We start from the raw sequence: 11,860 nt of genomic DNA on the forward strand, positions 1-11,860 counted from the left end.
AAAGCTTATAACGGCTTGTGTGCTCCAATGTAAATTTTAAATAGTTACGTATTTTACAGGTTACCACTCGCATCATACTGAAAGTCAGATCCTGCTACTGCTCAAAGTTGTTCTGACTTCCTTTAAACGAAAAAAAAAAGTGGCATTTCCATAGAGGCATATCTTCAATTAAAAAAAAAAATATTGTGCAGGTTAGCTAGGTCATGATAAATATGCTCATTTTATTTATATGTCATACTATATACTATTCAAAATCGATTCGAAATTATTTGACCAAAATCTCTATTTGCTTCAAACCTGAAATTCACTACTCGCACAAGCTTAATTACAAGGATCCATCACCAGAATAATACGTAGTACGTGAATTCGTCCAAGCTTTATATGGTTTCAAATGGTCTTGTGACCGACATATAGTCTGTTCAGAATATTTCCATAAGGCAAAAGTTTGTAGTATTTTTGCATGTACACAGACTCAATTAAAAAAAAAACAAGATTGCGTAAATATTTGAGCCATTTATGCGAGTAAGAGTATAAACCTTCAGTGAAATCGGAGGTGTGAACTCGGAACTACCACTCCACCACAAAAACCATTCCAACAAAATCTACGGCTCAAGTGCATGAGGAATGTGCCGCTATTTTCTATGCCGTTTAGCATGCGAGTTGAATTCGCATCGCATAAGTTGCATCAGTTTGAGTGCATGAGATGGGGCGGAGCAAGAAGGTTTCTTGAAGCACTAAAGCAGGACTGAAATGTACAAAGAACCGAAACCGTCAAAACGTGCAAATAATAAAGACGCCTAAAATTGCAATTTTAAGATGCTGTGAACTTAATACTTTCGCAGCTTGCGACAAAACGTGGTGCCAACAACGCTAGATTATGCTGGCTATGTCTACGCTGGCTGTGAGTGCCAGCTTTTATATATTAGAGCCAGTGACGTCAGAGCCACCATACTTAAAACTGCAATGTTCGATTGGTAGCCAAATAGTAGCCGAGTCAAGTCGAAACAAGCTCTAATTGGTGTCCACACGTTTTGCGGGAACGGCGGTTTTGGGTGCTTTGATAATTTTCGTGTCTGGCCCCTTCGACGTACTATTTCAGTATGGCTATTCTATTGTAACTCATCAAAAACACCTTTTCCTCTCCCGTTTGTCATAACACCGGTACAACCACCATGAACGGAACCGGAGTGTCGGTAAGCATATCCCTCGCGATAATTTCATAAATAAAACGGCTGATTTTCGTCTGCTACTTTCTTCTAGAACCTACTACAGCTCACAAGCCGGGCTTTAAGGACCCGTGTCACCACCTCAAGGTCCATCATGAAGTACCACGAACCAGAATATCTCAAGGTGTAGCCGTGCGTCTTGCGTGTCGATAACTATTTCTGTGTGTTGATGCCTGTATTTGACATGCTGTTTCTCAATTGTTTTCTCACGTGCAGTATTTGCAACCGCCTCTGCCAGTGTACGATGGATTTATTAACGTCCAGTTGAAAGGTTATGATTTCACCGTGCTCGAGAACAGTGCAAGAAAAGTGGCTAAAATAGCCTCGATGTTGGGCATTCGGGTTTCTGAATGGTAAGCCAGCAGTCGCTTAGTGCTGACAGTCTGCTTGCCTGACTTTAGCGCAGCGCTGAAGGGGCTTCAGTTTTAGTACGCTTATGTACAAAAACACAGCGAGTTCGCTTTCTTTTCTTGCAGCTGGGCTACCCCTCTTGAATCCATGGCCATATCTACGTACAAACCGCAGAGCACTACTGTTGAAGACACATTCAAGCTGAACGTTTACGAGCGAAACATTCAGGTGATTGATTACCTTGCCTTGCATGCGCTAATGTGTAAATCTTGGGGTTTCAGTTCAGTTTTATACATAGTGTTCATGTGATGTCACTTCCGCCGTTGTCGCCATCTCCCGCCATGCCTGGGTACTTCGCTGGGTATCTACAGCAGTTTGCGTGCTGCAGCGCGGTTTGTTGAGGGCTCGTCATCTGTTGCTGTGCGCGATGTTTAAAGAAAAGCCGTGTGGTTTTTCGTTGTGATGCTTTAACGAGCTCATCGGGTCAGGAAGGCCTCGCTTGTTCACTCGATACAAGACCAGAAAATCAAAACGTGTGACACGTATACAAGCCACCGCGTATACCGACTGCCCGCCACGATCTACGAGGGCCCATTATCTCGCTTTCACTACAAATCGCGTGGCCCAAGAACAAGTGGAAGCTCAAAGTCTCTCGAGCCGCAATTTTAAAAGTGGATGAGCGAAGCGCACAGCTCCCATCGAAAACGAGTCATCGTGCAGAGCTAGGCAAGTTTGCAGAGATATATTATTAATAATAATTTTAATATGTTGCTGCGGCCCACACTACCTAAGTAGCAGTGCGGCTCCCCGAGTCTTTTGAACAGTGATAATGTTGAGCGTCTTTGATATTAATTTGTGGAAACAGCCGAGGAATATATTATGCAAGGTAGAGACCTCGCATGGTGCATGCCGTAGTGACGCCGGTTAATTTTTTTGTTGCGTATGTTTTGACACATTTTTTACCTTGTATATTACTTTTGTTGTTGTGCGCTACTGTACAATAGAGTCCCTGAAAAAGATGGGCGAGACCGTTTTAGGGAACCAATTGACCAATTTTTAAAAAAACCTGACCCCCCCCAACTCGTACCGATTGGCTATACTTCAAATCGGGAGTGAACGAATAGTGTTTCACATTCATTTTCACAGTTTTTTTGAATGCAGTACCCGATTCCCGCAATCGCCTTCACAACTTTAACCGCCTCCCTGACACGCTGATTGCGCACGCAGCGGTCGCGGACAAGGTTGTATATACAGTACCTATCTCTGTTTGTAGGTATGTGCTTGTATATGGCACTTACCCGTAATATAGCACTTACCCGTGCTTGTATATAGCACTTACCCGTAAGACACAAATATCACTGGTTCTTCAAGCCGTTTTCGTTAATCTGCGCCAGCCCAACATGCCTGTGCTTTTCGGAAAATCGCAGTGTGCATTCTCAATTTTAGGTAATAACTTTCGGAAAACAAAACACCCTGACCCTCTGCTCCCTCTTCGTGGACTGCTATATCAACTTGCCTCACCAGCAGCTGATAATTGCTCAAACTTGCATCGTTAGGCAAAACTGAACGGGCGCATGCACGAGGAAACAACACAGCAGCGTTCGGCCACGGAGTCAGTAGGTACCCGGGCATGCCGGTGGCGCATTTCTGAAATGACGAATCGGCGCTGCGTGACGCACGTGCACACTATGTACACAGACCTGTAGTTGTCATGTCGCATCTCCGACGCAGGGATCGTTTAAAACATGGTGCAAGTAATTGATTAAGAGATGCTGAGGAAACCATAAAGCGGTAGTATTGACCCGCCGTGCGACCTCAAGGAAAGCTGCGTCAATGAAATATGTGTACCTCAAAAACGACAGTTGGAGGCAATAGTTTCGTTCTGCGGCAGCCATGAAGTACATTGGACTTCGATAGCGAATTTGGGGATATATAGTAATTAAACATTTATTAATAAAGTGTGTGTGTGTGTGTGTGTGTCTGAGAGAAGCTTTTCGAAAGCCGGCAAATGTGATTCAGATGAAGAGTGAAAGGAGTCGGGATGTTCGCAGTGTTGCTTCTCAGCCAGTGATGTTCTTCTCTCCTGCTCCTCTCTTACCTTTTGTTGATTAACTTCGAAGGAAAACGAAAAGAATTAATCAAAGTAAAACAAAAAGGAGTTTCACCACCGATGTAAAAGTGAAAGTTTGAAGCAATGACGGGAGAAGTAAACAGTTCACAGTTCTTGGAATGCTAACTTGGCTTGCTCCTCAGATTATTAGAAAGCGATTGGAGGGAGAGGGGGGCTTCATTTATTGTATTACAGTCTCTCGTATTATCAGTATGCCGCCTGCCTCTTTCTTGCAGCTTGCCGAAATAGATTACTGCTAAGAAATGGTGAAGCTTTTGTGCCATATATAGAACAGTAATCTGAATGCGCAAAGATTGTAAGTTTCGCATATGATGTGGACATAAATTGTTGGTGCACTTTATTAAAGTGCTCACGCGATAAAGCACCTTTACAGTTATGTTTGTAGTTCTGACAAGGAAGGTCATATAGAACTGAATAAATTTTCATACGAGGCACAGAAACTTATGGTGGGGATGATGGGATTGGCCAGTCATTATATTTTCAAGCTATTTCACCAATATAAAACAAGTGCTTAATTTGAAGCTGGGTGTCATGGTTGACACTTTTTGAAAATCTCACACCGAGCCAAAAATTTGCTGGCCAGAATGAAAAAAGCGTTGATTGTATTTGTGTCGGGGGGTTGGGTTATGTTACGCTGTTTGAAGGGATGGAGGTGGGAGGAGGTCGCCTTTCTTGCTGGGTGATCAAGAATACCTGCACACATACAGGCACACCCTTTCACGCACAAATATACAAACAATACACGTTGAAAAAGCCCCAAGTGCACAAGAGGAATGACTCGGAATGTGCTAAAGTTCACCCAAGCTACAGCAAGAGCTGGTTAATCTGACACCTGTTAGTTGAGAAATTGGACTATTCGGGTGCATTATCTGGTCCCGGCCAGCATATGTGTTCGATGACAGCAGACTGCCGTTAATTTGGTGATACTTTCATTAATTTCATTTATTTGACCCTAAAGGCCCAAGAATGGGCATTACATAGGGGGGAATATAATACAGAGTACAGCCAATGAAGAAAACCTAGTAAAAGAAGAAACAAGCATGAAAAAAAAATGCAATAACAAGCAAAAATGCAAACACAATCTAAAAAAGGCAAACACAGTTCAGTGATACAAGGTTCAGTAGAGTAAAATAAGTGATCAATGAATATATGACAGAGTACAATCTAGCAAAAAATATGCATAGAATACTGCAAACTTGGAATCCGACGATTAAGCTAGTATGGCAGGACTGCTCACTTAGGCTAAATACTAGTAGGGCTGACTGGAAACTTCTGTAATATTTGCAATGTTGCACGGAAGGACATTCCACTCATTTATTGATAAAACCAAGGGGGAGTGTAAATATTTTACTGTGCGATCAAATTGTAGACAAACCTTGTGTTTGCGATCACTGGAACTCTTGTTAATTCGGGTGGTCCTATGAGCACACCACGCGCGAAGCAGAGCAAATGTGTGACGCGAAAGAGTAAAAACGGCGTTCACGTACAACTGAGCCAAATAAGACGGTGCAGTCTTCATCATCGTCAGCGTAAAATCGATGGTGACGATGTTTTGGGTGGAGGAAATTAAGTACAGTACATCTCCAAGTGTTTTGTGGCATCAAGGCAAATTGACCTGCGCTGAAGATTTTGCACGCATGAAACATAATGAAGTTTATAAGACTCCAGATTGACCAAAGGAATATGATTTTGTGTATTTTACATATGCAAAGACATTTAATGGGCCAAATTCAATAGTATTTACGATATCACCAGACAGTGTTTCTGAGTTGCCACAGATGCTTCTCGCGGCATCAGAAATCTCGGCAGCATTTATTTTGGTTTTGTGGTTTACCATTGATAAAGTTCTACATTGCATTTAAAATGAACTGAAACTGTCAAACTTAACAAAAAAATAACTGAAATGAAGTGGTAAAAACGCAAGAAGATACTTCGAAATTATTGTCCTCACTCTGAAGTGCATGTGTGACCATGTAAGCTCAAAATGAATTCTATCAGCAATAAGCAAAAATGTTTACTTTTTCAACCAACCTTTATCTACCAAATGTTTGGGATCGGAGTTTTGTAATTAAATTGCACCATTCTGAATTTATTGTCTTAATTCATTGTCCCTTTATAAAATTGGGACAACTGTGGGCAGTTGGCTGAACTCTCAGGAGTCATGGCACCTATCTTTCTGGAGGCTGTCCAGCTCAGCCTGGCTGAGGGAGTCCGGCTCAGTGTTCACCGGCACCTACCCGAGCACGAGGAGATTCGTTACGTGCCCGACTTGGAGCTGGAGGAGCTACAGAGGCAGCTTGAAGAAATTGTCAACCCACCTACGTCAAAGCACGTCAAGAAGCCGTTCTGATGCATTTTGTATAGCTTTATGTGTAAATGAATTGTAGAAGCCGTCAGAATGTCTGATTGTGTCGTCTCCGCTATTTCCGTTACTGCTGTCTGATCTCTTGGGGTTTCATTTTGGTGCATTGCTATCGCCATAATGGTAGTCACAGGATGCTCTGTCTCGCCAAGTTGGTCTCACTGGCTGTTACTGTGAAACTTTACTTGAATGAACTTCGAACCCTGCACTACACTGAAATAGCTATGTTGCAACTTGTTGATTGACTGATTAATTTGTGGGGTTTAACATCCCAAAATCACCATTTGATTACGAGAGACGCCGTAGTGGAGGGCTTTGGAAATTTTGACCACCTGGGGTTCTTTAACGTGCACCTAAATCTGAGCACACAGGCCTACAACATTTCTGCCTAAATGCAGCCGTCACAGCCGGGATTTGATCCGGCGCCCTGCGGGTCAGCAGCCGAGTACCTTAGCCACTAGACCACCGTGGCGGGGCTGTTGCAACTGGTTATTAAAAGCTAAAGAAAACATCAGTCGCTGCAGTGAACTTTGAACCCATTTATTTTTGGTGCTCCTTATTTATGTATCTATTTATGTATGATACCATCAGAGTCAACTGACATTACAGAAGAGTTTGGTAAAACATTAAAAACAATATAAGTACTACAAAGAGGCAATACAATACAATAATGTTTAATGATAAGCACAGTACAGCAGAAATCTATAGACAGGACACGAAAATTGACGACCAAAGGCGTGTATATATATGAAAACGCAAGAAAGAAAAAAAATTACTCCGGTGCACGAAATCGAACGTGGGACCTCCATATCGTGAATATCTGCCGAATATCCGCGTTACCCCTGAACCACTAAGCGGTACCTTCTTCGGAGTTAAAATGGCAAGCTATGTATATCTATCACTTAACGCTGTTGGCGGGCATCCGGGGGGGGGGGGTCTATCGTGTTTTCAGCATTAGCAGCAAGATGCGCAATGAGCGCGCGGCGGCTGTCATCTTTCAGGCGTATTTTGGCCCGCGGAGAGGAGAGGAATGGACGATCTCTCCCATGCGCTTATCTCCCGTTGGGAAGGATCGTACGTCTTGGCAGCGTTGGGTTTGCTGACCCTCCTGTCCCTTTCCTGTTTTACGGAGTGATAAAACAGCTGAGTGTTAGATACGTACTTTGAAGCAAGCTTGTATCGCCAGTCATACCTAGGGGTTTTCGTAACCGTTGCCAGTTCCACTTATATAGAAAAACGGATTTGGGCTTCTTTTTCGCCGAGTCGCTCGTAGAACTTCTTATTTATTTATTTATTTATTTATTTATTACAAGTACCTACATCGCCCGTTGGGCATTGTTATAGGGGGGTTACAGTAGAAAATAGAATACAAAACAGCAAAATTAAAAGCAAATAAATCGTGCATTACGGTATACAGGAGAAATCAACACTTGTAGTACAGTATTAGAACAAAAGTACAAAACACAGGATTATACAACGAAAGCAGTAATTATACATAAAAAAATCAACAACCAAAAGCAGTACAAAGCCGACGTTAAATATATGGGTCTTATAGTCAGCTGCCACATTTTTAGGGGGAGGGAGGGGGGCGTCTGCATTTTTCAGGCAATTAAATGAAGTTATTTTAGGGATCATCGCGTTAGCCGAAAGTGCGTTTTTGATATTTAGGTGTTGAAGTCAGACATACGTTCCGGGAATCAACAGCACAATGTTAATGATGCCCTGCCAAATGTGCATTCAATCAAACGGGAGGTACCTTGAAGACAATGTTGAAAAGTAGATATCTTTCGTTCGCAATTCGCGTATTTTCGCTGTACAAAATAAAGTGATTTTTTTCAACTCCCCTTCGCAGCTTAGCGACATTTTTTGCTATATTTAAAAGGTATCTTCAAGAATGAAAAAAAAAAAGATTCAATTTCTGCTTCTTTTAAGCTTTGCGAAAGTCGTCCCACCTTTTTTTTTTGGGGGGGGGGGCTTTTTTGTAATTATTATTTGCTAGTTAGCCTGGTAGCTTCGGCAACTCTGTCGTAAGGACTCGACTTGTTTTACGCGTTGGCTAACGCACTTGATATGTGTTTACGCCGGGTTGATTTCTTGCAAACTCGAATAATTTTTCATCTTGCTTCACCTGTAGCTACGCAGAAGTTTTTGGCAGCACTTACATATTTTTTTCTTTCAGCGTTCCTCTCGGAGAAAGCAGTTTTTCATTAGATTTCAATTCCGGAAATTTAACAATTATAGGCGGGCCTTTGCTTTGCGCATATGAGCTTAAGCGATGGGCGTGCTATGATGATTTTACGATTCGTGAGAGTCTGGAGTACTTCGCAAAACTTACAGGCCAAGAGAAAAAAGAACGGAGACATATCCACCATAGGAATGGTGGATTCCACACTCCACTGATGCACATGTGGTGAATTTTGGTGGTGTAATTATTGGTGTCGTACGGTGGAAGAGCCAGAGAAGTGCCGGTGGGTGCGGCCGGTGGCTGTGGGTGAGCGGAGGCGTATACGTTCGCTGGAAGAGCTAGAACCACGTCGCATCGATGTTCGTCGCTTCTTGCGCGGACACCGTGCACAATAAAAATGCTTCACTTTGGTTAAATGATGCCACGGCTGTGCTGTATTGTCATGCTTACTCGTCGAAATCATCGTGTATTCTGAAACTCAGAAGTGCCGATAAAACTTGGAAGGACTCGGTCGGTAAGCCTAACCTTTGGTGAAAATCACGGTGGCAGAACGTAATGGTGGAAGTCACACGCGCTGGAGCCCGTCTCGACACATGTCGAAGGTAAAAGCATGGGCATTTTAGCGTCGCACGCACTTTGTAAACTTAAAAGTGCGGCTGAGGTAATTACGTGTGCAAGAATTGCAAGAGCTGCGTTTCTAGCGTGGCGACATCATGAAATCGCTGTAGCTTGGTCTACCGTTGAAAGGGGCAATTGTGAACTAGAGCTCATTTATCAACAACTGCGCGGGGATGTACCACATTTTGTCACAGTTCACAGCGAAACTTCTCGTCTTCTAAACATCACAACAAAGCAGCACATCGCGCGCATATCAAACTTATGTAAGACGTGCACGAAATTATACGGACGCGCATTCTACGCTCCACAAAAATTGAGGGGTTCTTGACACCGCAGGAATAAAAAAAAAACGTGTTAGAAAGCGTAATGACTGACGTTAGTTCCGTTCGACCGTAAACACATTTCTGTGTGCATATTAGAGAGTGAAACACTACAAATAAGTCATTGCACATGCATGTGCTTTAACATCATGCAGCCATCATACACCAAGCTTCCATCACGCCGCCGTCATCCAGCTTGCTCGCCAAGCCATCCACCAAAGACGTTTTACATCGCTAACACCGGCCGGCATTTTCCACTGTCACCACCATTGGCTTGCCACTATCACCATAATCTGCCACCATTTTTTCCACGTTTGCCGTCATCAGTCATTATTACCACTACAGCTTCCACCATATTAATTACACCATATCCAGTATTCTTTCCCATATCCCACCATATCCACCAACGATTCCAGCATCCGTTAACCCAAGATTTTCAATAGAGAACACAAAGCTATTGCCCCCCCCCCCTCTCATAAAAAAGCATTGAGATATTACAAAAGGTTTTGAAGGGTTTAAATTCGTGTAAGTTCTAACAGGTTAAACTTCCTGGGTTGCTATAGACACGATATATTAAGCCGGAAATCGGAAAGCCTCACCCGCAGGCGCGTCTTGTCGTACAAAAAGCTCACGTGACCTTACGCACACTGAAAAAGAAAGCAATGGAATGGAATGGAATGAAAATACTTTATTTCAGTCCTGCACGACGCGCTTAGCGCGAAGGGGGCGTCTCCCACGTAGGGACCGACAGGGAGTACCTGGCGGCCGCTTCGTGGGCCTGCTGGACGGCCCATTGCTGGTCGGCGAGAAGTGAGCTCCTGAGGGACCTCTCCCACTTGCTTGAAGTACAGTCGGGAGGAGTTGTTCTACACTCCCAGAGCATGTGTGCGAGTGTCGCTGTGTGTCCACATGATGGGCATGTGTCGCTGGGGTATGCATCGGGATAATAAACGTGAAGCGTGGCAAGGTTTGGGTACATGCAGAATCTATTTCAAGAGTATCAAAAAAGGGCTTCGCAACAATTTTAGAATGTGGTCGAAAATTCCTCCGATCGGCAGTCGATGGTCCTGGGAACATGCGAACCAACCATTAAATATTACAGCACAGAGCGTGGCACGGAATTAACAAAGAATGTTCAAAATCAGATAGAAGTCACTTGCTTTTTTCTTGACAAATGATAACATGTACCCTGAACTGCGTCACATACCAAAAAGGCGCAGCCATTGGCTGATATCGTGAGTGGCATAGTTACCGTGGCCGCCGCGGAGAGCCGCGGATGTGAGCTCCGCGCGCAAGGTGAATCGAACGTGGGTTCAAAGAAAACGTGCTCTCTTTAAGCCCCTCCCCTGTGAAGATTTGAGTGACTTCGCTTGGACAAAAAGAAAAAAAATGGCAGCATATCCACGGAGTGAATGATGGATAGTGGGGCGAAGCATTCGTCCGTCGATTCGTTCTTGCTTCCGTCCATCCATGCGTGCGTCTGTGTGGCCGCCCGTGCGTCCATCCGCCCGTCCGTGCGTGCATCTGTTCGTGTGTCCGCACGTTCATCTGTGCGTTCATCCATGCATCCGCTCCTGCGTCCGTCCATGCGTCCATCCGTCTGTGCAGCCATCCGTGCGTCCGTCCATGCATCTGTCTGTGTGTCCGTTCGTCCATATGTTCAACACTCCAAGTACCAGCTTCTCGCATCTTTTCATCATATATTCCCCATATAGAAGCACCGCCATCCAGCGGACATTCCAAGGACTAAACGAGAGGTGGCACACGCACACTTTCTTACGGCTTGCGCTTCGTGTCTACTTCGCACCTTTATTCACTTCGAGTTCGTGGTATATACTAGTTCACTGTATTCATGGCACTGCGGCCCAACGCTCGCTAAACCTTTCTAAAACCTAGAAGGTTACGCCCAGCGAGTATAACGTAGCAACCCTTTCTTGTCTTCTGTGCGTTGTTGAACAATAAAAAATTCACAGCGTGCGCGTTATCTAAAAGCCGAATTCTCCTGTCTCTCATTCCCCCTTAGCAGCCATTGGCATGTACATTGAGCACTATCTTTCATTGTTCAACAACGCACAGAAGAAATATCTCACCGGCCCCACCTTGGAGGTCAAAATGTTATACTTGAAACACACTACTACAAAGGCTACGAGGGACGAACGGGGGCCGCTACAAGGAGCTTCGGCGTTCCAGTCTTCAACGCGGTCAGCGTTCCGGCGGCGTTGCTGCCGGGTGTCCACTGGCGACTTTGCCAGCCAGTTTTTTTGAGGCCTGATCCCATCGTCGTCAGCCCCTGCCGGGACCAGCGAGGATGGCGTCAAGGCCTGCGGCGCTCGGCTCAAGGAGCACTGCTTCAACTTCACCGTCCCGGAGGGGACGGCGTCCACCGACGAGATCATCGAAGGCCTCGAAGACGTCATGTGGAGTGAAGGGGTGCTGTTCCTGCAACACCTCGGAGCTTCGAAGTTCCTAGTTGCGGCTCGGTCGGCTGCACAAGCAACCAAGTTGATGGTAAACCAAGGATTCAAGTTACAAGGTCACAAGGTACAAGTTGAGGCAGTTGGGGCGCCAAGCGTACAAGTCAGTGTGTTCCGCCTCCCGTCGTACGTGTCAGATGACGCAGTTATTTCAGCTCTTTAGCCATACGGAAAAGTGAAGGGTATCACAATT

At 44.5% G+C, this 11,860-nt stretch overlaps 1 protein-coding gene across 1 annotated transcript; it reads left to right on the forward strand.

Moving 5' to 3' along the window:
- Positions 1-993: 993 nt before the first annotated feature.
- Positions 994-6,107, forward strand: mRpL48 (mitochondrial ribosomal protein L48). The gene is made up of 5 exons (XM_037428846.2): positions 994-1,193; positions 1,261-1,350; positions 1,443-1,579; positions 1,703-1,805; positions 5,849-6,107. Exons 1-5 carry the CDS (start codon positions 1,173-1,175, stop codon positions 6,056-6,058), a joined length of 561 nt encoding a protein of 186 aa, XP_037284743.2. The 5' UTR covers positions 994-1,172; the 3' UTR covers positions 6,059-6,107.
- Positions 6,108-11,860: the final 5,753 nt, after the last annotated feature.

This window comes from Rhipicephalus microplus, chromosome 2 (genome assembly GCF_043290135.1).
Source record: "Rhipicephalus microplus isolate Deutch F79 chromosome 2, USDA_Rmic, whole genome shotgun sequence".
In the NCBI taxonomy this organism is placed as follows: domain Eukaryota; kingdom Metazoa; phylum Arthropoda; class Arachnida; order Ixodida; family Ixodidae; genus Rhipicephalus; species Rhipicephalus microplus.

What these genes read in the sequence shown, in the direction of transcription:
- mRpL48 (XM_037428846.2), top strand. Translation starts at nt 1,173, where the DNA reads ATGAACGGAACCGGAGTGTCG. An exon ending in ACGAACCAGAATATCTCAAG is followed by an intron (nt 1,351 to 1,442) that starts GTGTAGCCGTGC and finishes TCTCACGTGCAG; the next exon opens with TATTTGCAACCGCCTCTGCC. An exon ending in GGCATTCGGGTTTCTGAATG is followed by an intron (nt 1,580 to 1,702) that starts GTAAGCCAGCAG and finishes CTTTTCTTGCAG; the next exon opens with CTGGGCTACCCCTCTTGAAT.